We start from the raw sequence: 17,344 nt of genomic DNA on the forward strand, positions 1-17,344 counted from the left end.
CTATGAATAGCATTTGAAAAATCACTCAGTTATAATTATAGACAGCTAACACCTGCCAACTTGCTAGAAAATGAAATCATGTAAAATTTTAAGACAAGTGTGCAATGCTTGTCAAACACTGAAGTATCAAAACAGTAAATGCTTACTTTTAGTGGGATAAACTAAGATTTTAATTAGACTTTACTGAATATTACATATAATTGACAAATTGTCCTAATTTTTAAAAAGCATATTTATTAGCTTGTCAATCTAAACAATTTTTAAGTTAAAACACTAACTGAATACTATTCAGTTAATGAATATGCATATATGACAGTTGATTTGGAAAAGATAACTCACAAAATTCACATCATAAATGTTACTTCCCTTTAGTATGGTTTAAAAGCTTAGGAAGTTGTTTTAAGGTAACTTCATAAGTAATAATTTATAAATTGATGAAGCTGTTTCCCTTTTAAAATTAAAAACAGGGTAAGAAATAAAATATAAAACTAAAAGTGTCTCATTTTTCTAAGGTAAGTACATATTTCATTGCAATCTTATAAAATTTTCCTATTTTGTTATATAAAAGAGATTAGAACATGAGAAGACGTAATTTTTGTGTTGCCAAATTTCACGAGTTTTTTTCCTTATAAATTGAAAAATGTCAAAACTGTGGCAGTCTACTAGTAACACAAAGACTTTTAACAATAACAATGCCAACTGGGAAGATCCAATAAATGGTCCTAGTTGTTATCCTACATAACTCCCCAAGTATATCCAGTAAAAAAAAAAACATTTTTTAAAAATAAGCATCTTTTAAAAGACTTTTTTTTAATGCACATTGTGGTAAATGCATCTTTATCAGCACTAGTTTAACTCAGTGTAGTAACCAAAAGGAAAAAGAAAAAAAGCAAAACATGAAATGTTCCCATAGACTGCCTATCTAGCTGAGGTTTTCATACTGAAATTTCCAGTCTGCCCAATGCCCCCAACAATACCATCATCAAAATTCTGAAGAACTCTCAGATGCCCCTGAGTATACTGTGCCTGCATAATTAAAGTACTAGGTAATTTCATCAAGGTCAATGAAGGTCTCACTTAATGTAATAAATGTGATCTAGGAAAGCTGGGTCAAAGTAAAGCCTATCTTCCATTGACTTCCATTTAAAAAGCAGGTATTTTACCATGGTACAAAAAAATAGTCTGATTTGAGAAACTGTGACAGAGATTAAAAATTGGTGGTAAGGCTTGCTTACCTTACTTCCTTACAGGACTTTCTTCCTTCCGTGCACTTTAAGCACTGCCTCCCCTCCCCTAGCATCTATCTCCCTGTCCTTCCACAAGTTCTAAAAATTTCCCATTTCTATGGTTCCTCCATTCCATGTTAATTTGCTTCTAAATAAACACTGCCTGTTTTCAAATATGAATATTCTTTATGATTATGATGTGACACCAAATAGGACCCTTCTGTATCAAAGTTTAAGTGATTGATAATCCTTTATTATACCCAAGATTCCATGCTATTTTCTGTCAGGTCAAAATTTCAATAAATCCTTAAGTTGGTTCTTATTAATTTATTTTCCACTGAAATGGTTAAAAGATATTCCACAAATTTCTAACAGTCACCAAAAGGAAAAAAATAACTCTAAAACAAAAAGAACATAAATGTTCTATTTCATGAATGATCTATACAGCACTTAAAGGGCACAAAGTGTTAAACATGAGAAAGTAATTTTAATTAAGCTAAACTATTGTTTCAGAGGGTCCTTCATGATGCCATGAGCAACCCTTGACCTTAAATTGAAATCTAATAAGTGTTTAACATCTCATTTTCCTACAAAACACTACATCCCATTTATAAATTAAACAATGTACTAGAAACCATTTTTTAAAATAATCATTCTGTTTTTTGTTGTTTTTTTCCTCATGGTAGTAGAGACCATCTGGGACACTGTAATAGGAATTAAATATTTGAAATCTGAAAACTTAAAAAAAAAAAAGTGTGTCCTTGTTAGTTTCAGTCTTTCTGAAAAGTCAGAACAAAGGAAGAGGACAGGATGTATTTATATATTACAAAGAGGACACTGAGGACAGATAGTACAGATATGATTCATCCTGTAAGCCAGTGTTGGGGAAGGGGGTGGGGTGGGGGGTAAGATAAGCTCTTACTTTGTCTTCAAACCATTTAGGAAAAAAAAGTTAATAGTTGCTTTCAATTTCTTCACATTCTCTATCCAAAGAAACACGGACAACCCGAGGGTAAATAGCATTCTCCTCTGAGTTCAAAAGCTACTAAAGAAAGTGGTCAAAGGTAGGAATGAGAGGAAGCACTGAATAGAAAAGGCAGGAGGCTTTCCTAAGGAAAGGGACTGAGTTCTCAGTGTATCAATAAAATAAGGCCAGAAAATAGTGGATATGGAAGAGAGAAGTTTAGTGCAAATACTGAAAGAAGACTTGTATTTGCTGTGGCTAAGAGTAGCAGTGAATTGTTTGAAATGCACCACCTTAAACTTGGTTTTGACTAGGAATAGCAGTAAAAAAGAAATCAAAACAATCAGTTCAAAAGGCCAAATCTGCTTCTAGAATGCTCCTAATCTGGTATATTTTATAGCATCATTATAAATTATGTTTCAACCTAATAGAATCTAAATTATAATAGACCAAAGCAATATTTTATCTAGTTTGATATAAGATCAACTTTTATAGCCTTTGACTAAACTTAACTGCCTTCTTATCCCCATTCTTCCTCACCAACAGAAATTTTTTTGTTCAAGTGATGGGGCTCTCCTGGCTCTTAATGGCTGAATGCAGATTAGTTCAAATCAAAACCAGAAATGCCCAATTTCCTTGCCAATGACTGGCTTAGAAAAGGGCATGTGACCCAACCCTAGTCAATAAAAATGGACAGGAAGTCTGCTGGAGGCTGAGAAAAGCTTTTCTTCCCTGATAAACACATGTGAAGAAACTCTTCTCAGCTACAAACAGTCATGACTACACATGGTGCTTGGAATAAGGCAACTTGCAACCATGAGCAGAGACAGTACTTGCTATGCTGAGGAAAGGAGAGCAGAAAGAAGGCAAAAACGAATATAGTTGAGCTAATCAATCAATCCATGCAGCTTGAAATTGCCCAACCTCAAGATTTATTATACTAAATAATAAATCTCTTATTGTTAAACCTACAAACTATATATTACCCAAATTGGTATCAAATGGATACTCCAACTGCAGCTTTAACAATTGAAATGTGCATCATGCCCAACAGCTAAAGTTTCATTCCCCCCCCCCGGGGGGGGGGGGCTAACAATCATTTCACTAAAGGAAAGCCTCCTCCACCCCACTTAACAAACATACTTTGTTACTTAGTCTAAATTTTCTAAAGCCAAATTATTTTCAGACAGTGTTAATTGCTGGCAATCTTATAAAAAAAAACTTAACAGATTCCCTTTTTCACAGTACAGAAATGAAGATGATCAAATGACCATTCTTAGAAAAGTACTTGACTATTTTGAACACTCTTCATAATCTTTTGATGAATATTTACACACTCACATTCCTCCTTTAATTACCTGCACCCTAAAACTACAGTTCACCAGTGGACTATAATAGTGTATCAGGCCAGTGTTAACACTTCTGTTCCTTTGTTCAGAGAACCAAGAATATCAAAAAGATACTATGGGGTTAAAAACAACAACAAACCCAGCATAAATAAGGCCTATTAGAAGACCTTCCTCCAAAGCAGGGAACAAATCTTACTGATCTTCCAGTCTGAAGTACAGTGCCTGGCACAGAACAGTTCTCAAAAATGTGTTCAATGGATTTATGTATGTTGTTGTGAAATCAATAAACTGAGAACAGGAATACAGAGAATGCTCTTTCCCAATGTGCCATTTTTTTTTTATATACAGGTTTAGCCACTTTGAGTTGATCCATCTTATCCCTGTCCCACCAACTTTGCTCCTGATTACAGTCCTCTGAGCTGACCTAAAACAATCAAGAGCAGAACAGCTGTAGGGATTGCAAATTCAGTTCAGCTTTTGCTGATCTACCAATGAATAACAGAAAGCATTATGGAGTACCACATTTAATTATTTGGGTTCTCATGGGAGGCTGGAGCAGTATGTGGAAGCCAGATGATGCTGGACATTATGTGACATTCTCAAGCAGTTTAAATTCTATCCTCAAGGATTTTAGACAGGAGAGTAACATGATCAGATTTCATTTTAGATAAATGACTCTGCAGTTATGTGGAGCATGGATATAAAGGTGGAGGATGGGTTAAGTCTGGAGAAGTGACGGATAACAATAGCAGAACTACAATGGTAGTAGCAGGGGCAGAAATCCCTTCGGGAGCTATTTCTAATCAGGTGCATCACAGGTAACTTAATCTCAACATGTCTAAAACAAAACTCACCGCTCCTCCTAAACTGACCCTTTACCACTCTTCTGTCTCAGGAAATGACTGAACTAGTAATCAAGTAGTTCAAGCCAGAAACTTGAGAGCATCCTTTGTTACTTTCTTCATCTCCTGTATCCAATTCAATACTATCTCCTGTTTCTAACTCTTAGCTATCTCCCAAGCCCATTCACTGTTTCCCACTTTTCCCACTACACCCTAATCCAACCATAATTTTGCTTTGGACTGGTGGAATTATCTCCTGATGCTGCATATCCACTCTTCACCCCTGAAATTCATTCTCTGCATTGCTTCCAAAGTAATCCTAGTACACTGTGGATCATGTCACAGTCTTGCTCAAAACTCCTCAGTGGCTTCCCATTGTTCCTAGGATAAAGTGCACAACTCTTTATTTTTTTTTAACATTTATTTATCTTTGAGACAGAGAGAGACAGAGCATGAACGGGGGAGGGGCAGAGAGAGAGGGAGACACAGAATCGGAAGCAGGCTCCAGGCTCTGGGCCATCAGCCCAGAGCCTGACACGGGGCTCGAACTCAAGGACCACAAGATCGTGACCTGAAGTCAGACGCTCAACCGACTGAGCCACCCAGGCGCCCCAAGTCCACAACTCTTAACTTGGCCTTCAAGATCCTGTTATCCAACTCCTGCTTAAGAACAGTAAGAATTCCTAATATTGCTGAGCATGTCTTATGTGCTAGGCACTGTGCTATGTTTTGCAACCATTATTTCATTTTATTCTCATTGTGAGCAGAAACTGAATCAAGGAGAAATGTATTCAACACTGTAGAGCTAATAAAGTATTAGAGCTAGGTCTGACTACAGAGGATGTGCTTAAGCTTTCACTCTCCCTTCAAACATATGCTCCAATCACATTGTATTACTTTCCGGTCCTAGACCTCATCTGCTCTCTCTTGCCATGAGGTATTCACACAACTGTTCCCTATGCGTGGAATGTCCTCCTCACAAATTTCATTTTTGCCTGGATTATATTTATTCATTTACCAAATCTCTGCTTAAATGTCATCTCTTCAGGGAAGTCTTCCCTTACTATCTAAAATTATATTATTTGTTTATTGTTTATGGTCTCTCTCCAGTAGAATGTCAAAGTTGTTTACCACTGGTTCTTAGTTCTTAGAATGGCATTCACCATGGATTCAATAATCGCTGAATGAAGGCATGAATTAAGGATGTGGGGATGGAAACTCCCTAATCTGGTGACTTTATTCAGGCTGATAAAAAATAAAAAGAAGCCAAATATAAATTTGTTCAGACACTGGATATTTATTTAGTAGCTTCCAGGTCCCAGTCAATACTCTTGAGAACTTACAGCCCTCCGAGGAGACAGTCACATAAACATGTGATTATAGCACAATATAAGTAAAGTGCCTGTTATAATAGTAGCAGGAATTAAGTGCAGTAGATGCAGAGATGAAAAGTATAAATTTATGGAAAACCTTCACTGTGGAGGCGATTCTTGAATCTTTTTGCAGGAGGAATGAATCCTGAAATATGTATCATGTAGTCCATGTCTTTCACTTACGATAAAGGAGAGGAGCATCCATTATGTACTGGGGCACTTTACATCTCATTTATTCTCACAACAGCTCTATGTTATTATTCCCATTTTATAGATGTTGGAAATCCAAGCTAAGAGAGATCAAGTAACTTAACTTGTCCAAGGTTATGCAGTACATTAATAAAGGAGGAGAATTTGAGCTCAGGTCTGGCTCCAGTACCCATTTACTTACCAATATACCACAGTCCTTTGACCCTGCACTCCCCAGAGCTTAATTACTTTTGTTTTTAATATAATTCTTAGCCAAATTGGTTATCTGGTTTCCCATTTGGATATAAATAAGCAGCAAAATTAAAGATTCAGGAAGAGAACAAAGTGTACTGATAGTAAGGGAGGGAACAAAAAAACTATTAAAAATTGAACACAGATTCAAAAAACGTGGATCCTATAGTCCTATATACTCTACCCTCACCTATACAACAGTACTTGATGTGCATAATGATGACTCTATTATGAAAAATGATTGTTGTAGATGCTACAGTCTAAGAAATAGAGAAATAACTTTGGATGCTTAAAAGGGTAAACATCAGGAATCTAGAAAATTAATTCCTCTCTGATAACTCTGGATAAATGAATTGTAATGATTGTTCCCAAACTGTTTGTGAGAAGAAATATCCCAAGATTTTAAACAGAGTCTTCATTTTATGGACATGATTATTTTTCTATTGCTTCAAACTAACCAAAATAGAAAAACTATTAATCTTAGCTGACATATATACCCAAGTAAATTAAGAACTTCTCATAAATGACTTCGATTCAGTAACTTAGACATAGTGTCACTGACCATTCTTAGTATATAAAAAACCTTTCTCAAACCAAACCAAACCCTTCCTAATAAATCTTCCAATAAAACAGGAGAGTTTGATTATGTATAGAAGAGGAGGAAAATTAACATTCTTAATTGGTTGCACTCAAAACTTAAGTAGGTATATATGTGAAGAAAACAATTGAGGAAAACACAGAGAAAACTAACTAATTTACCACAGGAGTGTTTCTATCATTCACTTAACCTGGGTTCAACTTTCAACTATAAAGAAGCTAGCTTCTTTATAATATAGACTTATTATTTTATATAATTCATTTTTTTTAAAAGAAAGGTTGCCTTTAGAGAACAGACCCTGATTTTTTTGTTTTGATTTTAAGAACAAGAGAAAAATTGTTTCACCATTTATCTTGAACAAGCAAAGAAACATTTATCATTTTAGAGGCTTTTAAATGAGAAACTTTCCACACAATATTGTTTGTACTGATGTGAAAAGTACACTGGCTATACTTCCTAACAACATGTAAAAATGAAAAAGCAAGTCTTTACTTGCCATTAAGTATAACTTTCTCTTATTTTTCCAGGAGGAATGCAGCTTCCAAAACTCTCTAGAAAGACAATGCTTATTTACTTATATTTGAAAATTGCTTTCACTTTAATTCACCTTATTCAATTTTGGTCCCAAATTCAATGTTTTACAAGCCACTCAATAAGATGTAGAATGAATTCGTAATGAGTTCACTTAACCACCTCTTAGAAGCAAATACAACTGCAAGCAAAACTGCGCTTTACTAGATGGACAGTTGTAATTACAATGTTTTCTTACCTGGACGCTCTTCAAAATAAACTCACTTTTCTCTCTTACATCTTTAAAGGGACATCTCTTAGAAAGCATAAGCAGATGAGCAAGAAGCTTATTCAACCCATCCAAAGCAACAGCATTTGAAAGCCCGTCTGATGGACGAAAAGGTGTCTCTTTCACCGAACGAAGATACTCGGTTCTTCTTAAAATGGTTTGCCTAATGTTTTCCAGTGCTGTCTCTCTAGTAGTTGAATCTCTACTGCACAGTCCATCCCACCTCACTTCATTCTCTCCTTCAGCCATGACAACTGGAGATTTTTCTTTGCAGTCTTCAGTTACCCTTCAGCATGTCCCCAAAAGCACTTCGTATTTTTAAAACGAGGAATGTAAGAATAAGATCAGAGAAACCGAATCGTCATGAAAACACAGATGTCTGGCTGACATTTGGAACAAGAAGTGTCTTTTATATTGATGGCTTTCAAGCGATCTACAAGACAGAACTTACCCTCTCCTACATGAAGGGGCAAGCCTTGTCAGAGACTGAAAAAAGTTCGAAAGTTGAAACCCTACAGCGCTGGCTTTGCTGGACAGGCAGTCTCAGGGAAGTGCTCTCCTCTGTCTCGCGGGGTCAGCGGATATCCTCACGTTGTGGAGCTGTCAAATCCGTGCTCTGCCCAAAAAGGCTGGTAACAGTTGAACGCGCTCCAGCCATTCGGGTTTTTTTGGTCTGGGCGGCCACCGGGTTCTCAAGAGCATTCCCACCCCGCCCCTCCTCCGGCACTAATCCCCGCCCTCCGCAGCTCCTCCCTTCGCCTCAGCGGCCGGCCAAGAGCTAGTGGGGAAATCTCGCCAAACGCTTGCTCACTGGCCGCCGCGGCTGGAAACCCAGGCGTTCCTTGGGGATGACAGCCTCCGGCAGCCGCTGTCTCGGCTACAGAGTTGGAGGAAAGCGTCTCCGGCCCCGACGATTCTGGACTCCCAGGCGGACGCCACTTCTTTTCCTATTCCTGCGTCTTCGCCCACCTCCCACTAAGCCTCAAGGCAAAGGGCTGGCCCGCAATCCCTAAATGCCGGGCTGCGCCGCGAAGCTGGCGGAGCAGCGAGGCCTGAGACGCAGAGCCCGCCCCTTCGCCCAGCCCCATCGGTGGGGCTCGGCCCAGAGGGCGGGAGCAGGGAGGGGAGATGGGGTCCTCACCCCACCAGCCCCTCCCCTTTCTCCGCCCGACATAAACCAGGAGCCGCCCCTGCCCCAGCGCCCTCTTCCCCGCCCAAGCAGACGCGACCCGCAGAGGCAAAGCCATTGGAAAAAGCCCCGCCCTCCCGCTGGCTACCTCCAGACCCTAAGTCCGCGCGCGGCCTCCCACCGCTGCCGGCTGCTACGCATGCGTGATGGCGAGCCGGGCGCAGGCGCTTAAGGGGCATTTTGCGTCGGGGGCGTTTTCCGTGCCCTGACGTTTGGATTCTCTGGACTGGAGTAGGGGAAAGAAAAGTAAGGAGGCGTTGAAGTACACTGAAACAATTACAGACAAGGCAAGTACGGAAAAGAAAGAGGGCGTAGACACACACCTGGAAGAAATTGAATCCAAATTTAAGATTAGCCTGAAAATAGCGACGCCAAACCCGCGGTTTGAGGAGACACCTCGCATTGACTTCTGGGGAATGTAGTTTTGATGCGGCCGACGCATTCTGTGGGCGATAGAAACTACAGTCCCCAGGAGCCACTGCGACGTTGTCCGTAGCGGCCTTCAAGCCAACGGTTTGCGCGAACGGAGGTTGAGAGCGTCGACTGGGTGAGCACTGTAGAGTTGCCTGCCACTTTTCCTTGGACAGGATTTTTCCTTCATTTCCTCAGGGATTTTGGAGACGACGCCATCTAGGGCTATCCTCGTAGCCAAGGGACTTTGTCCAATAATCTGCGTGGGAAGGAGTAGTCCAGGTTCCCAAGGCCGAGGGCGCGTTTGGCGCGGGAAATGGTCGCAGTCCCGAGGGTCGGAGGGAGCGGCAGAAGGCCGGGCAACAGAGATGCTGTGAAAACAAGTGCACCTTGCTGCGGACTCACGCAGAGGGATTAGGTATCCCTGTGCAGTTGCACTTTTGTTTGCCATCGTGTAGGCGAGTTCGGTGCTTTATGCGCCCGAATGAAATCCCAGGCAGGGCTTTGAAAGCGAGTTTTCAAATCCATTTTGTATGAGACTAAGGGGAAAAGAATCCCCAATATTCCTAGAAATCAATGTTTGCAGGGTTTAAGGATACTCTATGAAAGAAGACCTATAAAAATATCCAAAATTTAGTATATTTAAAGGATTCAGTCATTTGTTTTTAAGTTACCGTTTTTAAAAAGTCATTCCTTATGAGAAAAGTCAAGATGTGAAAGGCAGTTAATGGACTGAGAACCAAATTAGATTTTAATTCTAAACGTTGCAGAATAGATGTGATTCTAAAAATATAGCCTTGTTAGGTTCTGAGTATACAACAGTGAAAAAGACACAGCCTCTACCTAGTTACAGAATCTAATGGCTAAACACAATTATAGTATGATGTCATATCTGGCTATCTAGGATGGCTAGAAAGAAGATAACTTAGCTTGATCTTGGAAAGTCAGGAAAATCTTTATACCAGGCAAAGAGGGCCAAAAGAATAGCATGTGGTGAGTCCCAGAAGTGAGAAAGATGAGATATTTTCAGGAAAATTGCAGTAAGCCAAATCGTATATATTTTGGGAAGGATAATATTTGTATATTGATGTATTTTGAAGTTGCAAAGAGACAAGTACTGTGAATTTACCAGATAGTTTCTGAAAATGACCTGTCCTTCAACAGATTTATAGTTTTGATGAGTTAGTCTAATGTAGCCTTGCTACATTCAATGCTACCGGTTTAAACCAGATTTTATTTTTAAACGTGAACTTCTTATGAGTACGATTTAAAAAAGACATTCCTTTTTTGTCCTTTTTTTGACCTCATCCTCCTTTGTCCAGCCCACAAAGAGTAGGGTCATTCTTAAATCTATGTCCTTTTTTTTACTGTGTAGTTGAATATGATCTCATCCATACCCATGGTTTCACTACCACCTATGATTTTTAAATGTATAGCGCCATCCAACTTTATCTTTCCAGCTTTCATATATTTATTTCCATTATATTTCTTTTTGGAATTCTCAAAAGCACCTCGAGCTCAACATGCCTAAAACCAAATGCATGGTTATCTCTAATGAACCTGATTCTTTTCCAGTGTTCCCCATTTGAGTTAAGGATCCTACCATCCACTTGTGAAAATTTGAAAACTACACATTATTCTTGATTTCTTCTGATCCTTCGTACCTCTATAGCCAATTATTACCGAATCCTATCAATCTCATTTCCCAAATACCCTCCAAATCCATCCTTTCCCCACCATCTACAGAAGCACAGTCTTTTCCAATCTGCCATAATCTCTTGCCAGGACCATTGCAATAATGATTATTCACTCTGACCTTTATCCATTAGTTCTCCACACAGGAGCCATAATGATCTTTTTGAAATGCAAATCTGACCAGATTTTCTCTTAAATCATTCATTGGTGTCTTAGTATTCTTTTTTTTTTTTTTTTTTCAACGTTTATTTATTTTTGGGACAGAGAGAGACAGAGCATGAACGGGGGAGGGGCAGAGAGAGAGGGAGACACAGAATCGGAAACAGGCTCCAGGCTCTGAGCCATCAGCCCAGAGCCTGACGCGGGGCTTGAACTCACGGACCGCGAGATCGTGACCTGGTTGAAGTCAGACGCTTAACCGACTGCGCCACCCAGGCGCCCCTGATGTCTTAGTATTCTTAAGGCAAAGCTCCTTTGTAAAGCCTAATGTCATCTGGTCCCTTTCTACCTCTCCAGCCTCACTTCGTATACCTACCACTCTCCACCTATCCCTGCTTCAGCCCTACAGATCTTCAGTCATTGGTTCTCATATTCCCTTTCATCCATTCATACACTCAACAAATATCTGTTGAGTATCTAGTGTGCAATGGAACAACAAAGATATATCATTGAGCACAATATACACTGACTCTTGAACAACAGGTTTGAACTGCACAGGTCCACTTATGTGTGGATTTTTTTTTTTTTTTTTTTTGTAAGTACAGTACTGCAAATCTATTTTCATTATGGCTTTCATAATAACATTTTCTTTTCTCTAGCTTACTTTATTGTAAGAATACCGTATATAATATATAAAATATGTGTGACTCAACTGTTTATGTTATCGGTAAGGCTTCTGGTTAACAGTAGGCTTTAAGTAAAGTTTGGGGGGAGTCAAAAGTTATATAGATTAAAAGTTAAGGGATGGGGCGCCTGGGTGGCGCAGTCGGTTAAGCGTCCGACTTGAGCCAGGTCACGATCTCGCGGTCCGTGAGTTTGAGCCCCGCGTCAGGCTCTGGGCTGATGGCTCAGAGCCTGGAGCCTGCTTCCGATTCTGTGTCTCCCTCTCTCTCTGCCCCTCCCCCCTTCATGCTCTGTCTCTCTCTGTCCCAAAAATAAAATAAAACGTTGAAAAAAAAAAAAAAAGTTAAGGGATTTTTTTTTTTTACTTCCTGGTGGAGGGTCGATACTCCTAACCCCCACATTGTTCAAGTGTCAACTGTACAGCTGTGCAAAAGTCCCTATTCTCCTAGAGCTTGCATTCTGTTAAGGGGAAATCAACAATAAATATGTGATATATGTGGCAAATGAAGACAAATGCAGTGGAAAACAAACCAGGAAAGGGACTAGGGAGTGCCAGATTGTGGGGGGCAAGGTTCAATTTTAAATAAGGTGGTCAGAGAAGACCTAATCAAGAAGGGGACATTTGAGGGGATCTGAAGCAGGAGGAATAAGCTGTGCAGATACCTCGAGGAAGAACATTCCTATGCAGAGAACAGCCAGTGCAAAGGCATATGGGCAGGAGCAAAAAAATAGCAGTGTAGGCTGGAGCACAATGAGTGCAGGGGAGAATAACATGATGTTACAGAGGAAGGAAGTCATGTAGGTGATTGAAAGGACTCTGCTGACTTTTTAACAAATAGGAAGCCACTGAAGGGCTTTGAGCAGATGAGTTGCATGATCTGACTTTTTTAAATGATTACTTATTTGAAATTGTGTTGAGCATAGACCACAGGGAAACAGTTTAGAAGTTTAGAAGTAGAGACACTAGTTAAGAAGCTCTAGTAATAATCCAGGTGAGAGAGGATAATGGTAGCTTGGACCAGGGTGATAACAGTGGAGGTAGTGGGAAGAGACCACAGTCTGGATCTATTATGATAGTATAGCCAACAGGTTTTGCTGATTGGTCATGAGGTGTGAGCATATAAGAGTCAAAGGTGAGTCCCGAGTTTTTAGGCTGAGCAGCTAAAAGGAAGGAATTGCCATTTAATGTTGTGAGAAACTCTCCAGATTTGTGTACAGAGGTAAAGAGGTGGAAATCAAGAGTTTTGTTTGGCCATGTAAAGTTTGAAATGCCTCTAAGCTATTCAAGTTGAAGTACAGAGTAGGCAGTTGTATAAATGAGTATTGAGATGACGGGAAAGATCTGGTTGTAGATAGAATATTGGACTTCACGGTAGTGTTTTGACAGCAGTTACAGCCTGAGAATAGTTGGTGTCACAGAAAGAGGCACTCCATAGAATTTGGGTCGATTTGGAGTTATCTGCAAAGGGCACTGTGCAGGAGCAGCCAGTGAACGGAGAGGAACACCCACAGAGCGTGGTGTCCTAAAAGCCAAGTGAAAGTGGTTAAGGAGGAGGGAGTGCTAAGTATGTGAAGTGCTGTCCTGGATCAAATGAGATAAGGATTGATTTAGTGACCACTACATTTAGTAATGTGGAGGTCATTGAAGATCTTGAGAGCAGTTTTGGTGGAGTAAAGAGTATAAAAGTCAGATGGACATATTTAAGAGAGAATGGGAGAACTGGAGACAGTCTGGATACAGCACCTCTGGTACTGTTTTGTTTGTCCAGACTGTTTTAGCCTGTCTTTGACTCCCCTTCCTGTAGATGTTAGGTCAAATCCACTTTTCTCTGAGTTTCCCTTATCTTGTTGAATGTCCCTATCATAAATAACTTTTATTTTACCATATATCTTTACTTGCTAATAAGTTACAAATACAGTTTTCTAATGGTGTGTGAAAGTTTGTCTGCTTCTAAAGTTTAAGCACAGAAGAGCAGTGATTGTACTGATTTTTGCTCATCATCTCCAGCTCCAAGTACAGTGCTTGGCATCTAATATGAACTTAGTACATATTTGATGGATAAATGGAAGACTAATGTCACAAAATTTTCAAAGGCATTGCATATTTACCTGTTGTTTACAAAAACACAAGATAATTGATAGAAGTGACTTCATAACGAAAACATTTTTGAAAATTTGTCTTAAAAGAGCAGAATTTCTGTTGCAAGTGAATTACAGTGCTCACCCTTGTGAAATTGAATTTGCTAACATTTTTACTATATTCCTGCATACCTCATGTTGTTGCAAGATAGTAACGTATATATACGTAGAGTATAGTATATGTAGAGAAGTTGTTGCTTTAAATGAATAGTGCTTTAGTCCAGGAAAAAGCTGACTGGCTGGTCTCCCAAGAGGCCTTTATTATGAAATTCGTTGATGAATTTACTATAAAAAAATCACTCCTAAGTCTTGTGGTCTTAGAAACACAGTCTTGCTAAGTGTACCAGAGTTCCTGGGTTGATTGCTATCCAGATGGCGAAGAGTAACTCCTTCCATTAATTAGAGTAGGGAATACACTATGAATTCCAGTCTTGGGATGGGAAGATACTGCGTCCAGGTTTGGACATGTTGTTAATCATCTTGTTTGAAGGACTTAAGAGTCATGCAGGTGAACAGTACCTAGTACTGCTTCTGGACAACCTTTCTGCACGAAACCTTAACTGTTGTTGAGAGATGTAGCTATATATTCAAATAGTGAGAAGAACATGGACCTCAGAGTCTCAGAATCTTGGCTTTGAACCCAAAGTCTGCTTTTTATTAGTGTGAATTTGGCCAATTTTTTTCAACTTCCCTAACTTTGGATGTGGGAGATGAGGTAGCCTTGGTGTTCTTATGACTGTTGTGAAGATTTAATGTGATAACATATATAAAGCTTTTAGGTTAGCATCTGGCATATATTGGTACTCAAGAAACCGTATCTTCTAAAATAGTCATTGATATGTAAAGTAATATTTGTCCTTCAGTTTGATCGAAATTAATGAAATGTTTATAAAGTATTTTGTAGTTGAACTGAAGGGTGCTATTTTGTATAATCGTATTGCTAACATTCTGTAAGAATGAGATCCTTGAATTATATTTCATTTTTCTCAAATTTGCAATTTATTTTTAATAATATTTTGTGTTTTAAGCTACTTAATTGGGAAAAGTTACAATAAGTAAAAATATGGCAATTATTTTTCTCATAAAACAGCAGCATAAATAGATTACATTTTTGAGCAAGAAATTCATGTCCAGCTTTATTATAAAAATTACTAAAAACACCATATTTCATCAATAACATGTCTATATGATATAAAATGTTTAAAGAATGTATACCTCAAAAATGAACTATTGGGACCTCATGAAGATAAAAAGCTTCTGCACTGCAAAGGAAACAATCAACAAAACTAAAAGGCAACCAACGGAATGGGAAAAGATATTTGCAAATGACATATCAGACAAAGGGCTAGTATCCAAAATCTATAAAGAACTCACCAAACTCCACACCCGAAAAACAAATAATCCAGTGAAGAAATGGGCAGAAAACATGAATAGACACTTCTCTAAAGAAGACATCCAGGTGGCCAACAGGCACATGAAAAGATGCTCAACGTCGCTCCTCATCAGGGAAATACAAATCAAAACCACACTCAGATATCACCTCACGCCAGTCAGAGTGGCCAAAATGAACAAATCAGGAGACTAGATGCTGGCGAGGATGTGGAGAAACGGGAACCCTCTTGCACTGTTGGTGGGAATGCAAACTGGTACAGCTGCTCTGGAAAACAGTGTGGAGGTTCCTCAAAAAATTAAAAATAGATCTACCCTATGACCCAGCAATAGCACTGCTAGGAATTTACCCAAGGTATACAGGAGTGCTGATGCATAGGGGCACTTGTACCCCAATGTTTATAGCAGCACTTTCAACAATAGGCAAATGATGGAAAGAGCCTAAATGTCCATCAACTGATGAATGGATAAAGAAGTTGTGGTTTATATACACAATGGAATACTACTTGGCAATGAGTAAGAATGAAATATGGCCTTTTGTAACAACGTGGATGGAACTGGAGAGTGTTATGCTAAGTGAAATAAGTCATACAGAGAAAGACATGCCATATGTTTTCACTTTTATGTGGATCCTGAGAAACTTAACAGAAGACCATGGGGGAGGGGAAGGAAAAAAAAAAGGTTAGAGAGGGAGGGAGCCAAAACATAAGAGACTTTTAAAAACTGAAAACAAACTGAGGGTTGATGGGGGGTGGGAGGGAAAGAAGAGTGGGTGATGGGTATTGAGGAGATCACCTGTTGGGATGAGCCTGGGTTTTATATGGAAACCAATTTGACAATAAATTTCATATTAAAAAAAATAAAGAATGTATAGCTTAGGGAGATCTAAGTGCCACTCATAAAATTTTATTTAACAGGATATAGTTTTACACTGTTTAATTTACAGTTCTTAGTTTCATAATGTCTACCTTTTGCTACAACAAATAAACAGATGTTATGGAATTTAGAAGAACTGCTTCCAGTTGGTAAATTTTCATAAGTACATTCAGAAGACTGAGAAGCAGGATTTTTCCATGGCTGAGAAAATATTGAGATGTTTTGCTCACTTTGGGGAGAAGCAGCATAGCATTTCTGCAAGACCATTGACTTTGAAATTCTTCTGCCATTTACCTCAGAAGGTTGCTAACCTTTCTAAAACCCCATTTTCTTTGTCTATAAAATACAGAGCATATTATTATCCATTTCTGATCTTTGAATATACCAAATTTAAGATCCTTATTTTTTTCTACTCACAGTGCCCTTACCAAATATTTTCACATGGCTGCCTTCCTCACTGTTTTGGATTCATCCCAAAAGCCCTATCTTCAGAGAGACTTTACCTGACCATTTTAGCTAAAGCAGACCACCTGTTTCCCTTTTTAATCTTCATCACATCAATTCAGTTATCCACTTGTATATGTTTGTTTTATGCTTATTTTGTGTTCTTCTGCATGAAGGGCTCTTGTGTACCACTATACTCTCAGTGCCTCAGTGATTCACACATGGTAAATGCTCCTCAAATGCTTGACCCACTGGCTGACTCTCCCTCATAGACTTATTAAGAAGACTCCATAAAATAATGTATGTAATGCACGTATGTGCTTGGCACCATTTTCTTTGTATGTTTTGTATATTTGTTTTCCTATGTCCTATCTAATTCTAAAATTTTTGAGGCATAGGCTTAACACACACACATACGTAAAATCTAATAGTTATAACTACTATTATTAATAGTTAATATTCATAATGTGTTCATTCTGTGCCTGTATTATGCTAGCTGATTTATATGGATTTTCTTTCCATTAACTCTATGAAGTAGATCTTATTATCCCCATTTTTATAGGTAAGGAAGCTGAGGCCCAGAGAGTTTAAATAACTTGCCTCAAAACACATAAGGTAGTAAGTAAATGGCAGAGCCAGAAGTGGAAACCATACCTGACAAAACTCATATTCTTAACTTCTTTACAGTGCTTTATCACTTCCCCCCCAAACGGGTAAGTATTAAGTAAATGAGAACTTTTGTGCAGTCACTCTTTTCTCATGACAA

The 17,344-nt window shown here is 38.8% G+C and overlaps 2 protein-coding genes across 5 annotated transcripts in view; one reads left to right on the top strand and one right to left on the bottom strand.

Annotated features, from left to right (window-relative positions):
• SESN1 (sestrin 1) overlaps positions 1-8,829 on the bottom strand; it is a 116,539-nt gene extending 107,710 nt beyond the window's left edge. The window contains exon 1 of one of the 2 annotated variants that reach the window (XM_025926155.2): positions 7,563-8,829. In XM_025926155.2, coding sequence (XP_025781940.1) covers positions 7,563-7,841 — 279 coding nt within the window. In that variant the 5' untranslated portion in view covers positions 7,842-8,829. The remainder of the gene's footprint in view (positions 1-7,562) is intronic. The other variant, XM_086707549.1, reaches the window with a different exon arrangement.
• Positions 8,830-8,948: 119 nt separating this feature from the next.
• The window catches only part of CEP57L1 (centrosomal protein 57 like 1), a 78,504-nt gene continuing 70,108 nt past the window's right edge, over positions 8,949-17,344 (top strand). Inside the window, exon 1 of one of the 3 annotated variants that reach the window (XM_086707553.1) lies at positions 8,949-9,027. The gene's annotated coding sequence lies outside the window, so the exon portion shown is untranslated. Of the gene's footprint in view, positions 9,028-9,241; positions 9,329-17,344 lie in introns of those variants that run through there. The other 2 variants (XM_025925138.2, XM_086707554.1) reach the window with 2 other exon arrangements.

This window comes from Puma concolor, chromosome B2 (assembly GCF_028749965.1).
Source record: "Puma concolor isolate L17-30 chromosome B2, mPumCon1.1.hap2, whole genome shotgun sequence".
NCBI classification, from domain to species: Eukaryota; Metazoa; Chordata; class Mammalia; order Carnivora; family Felidae; genus Puma; species Puma concolor.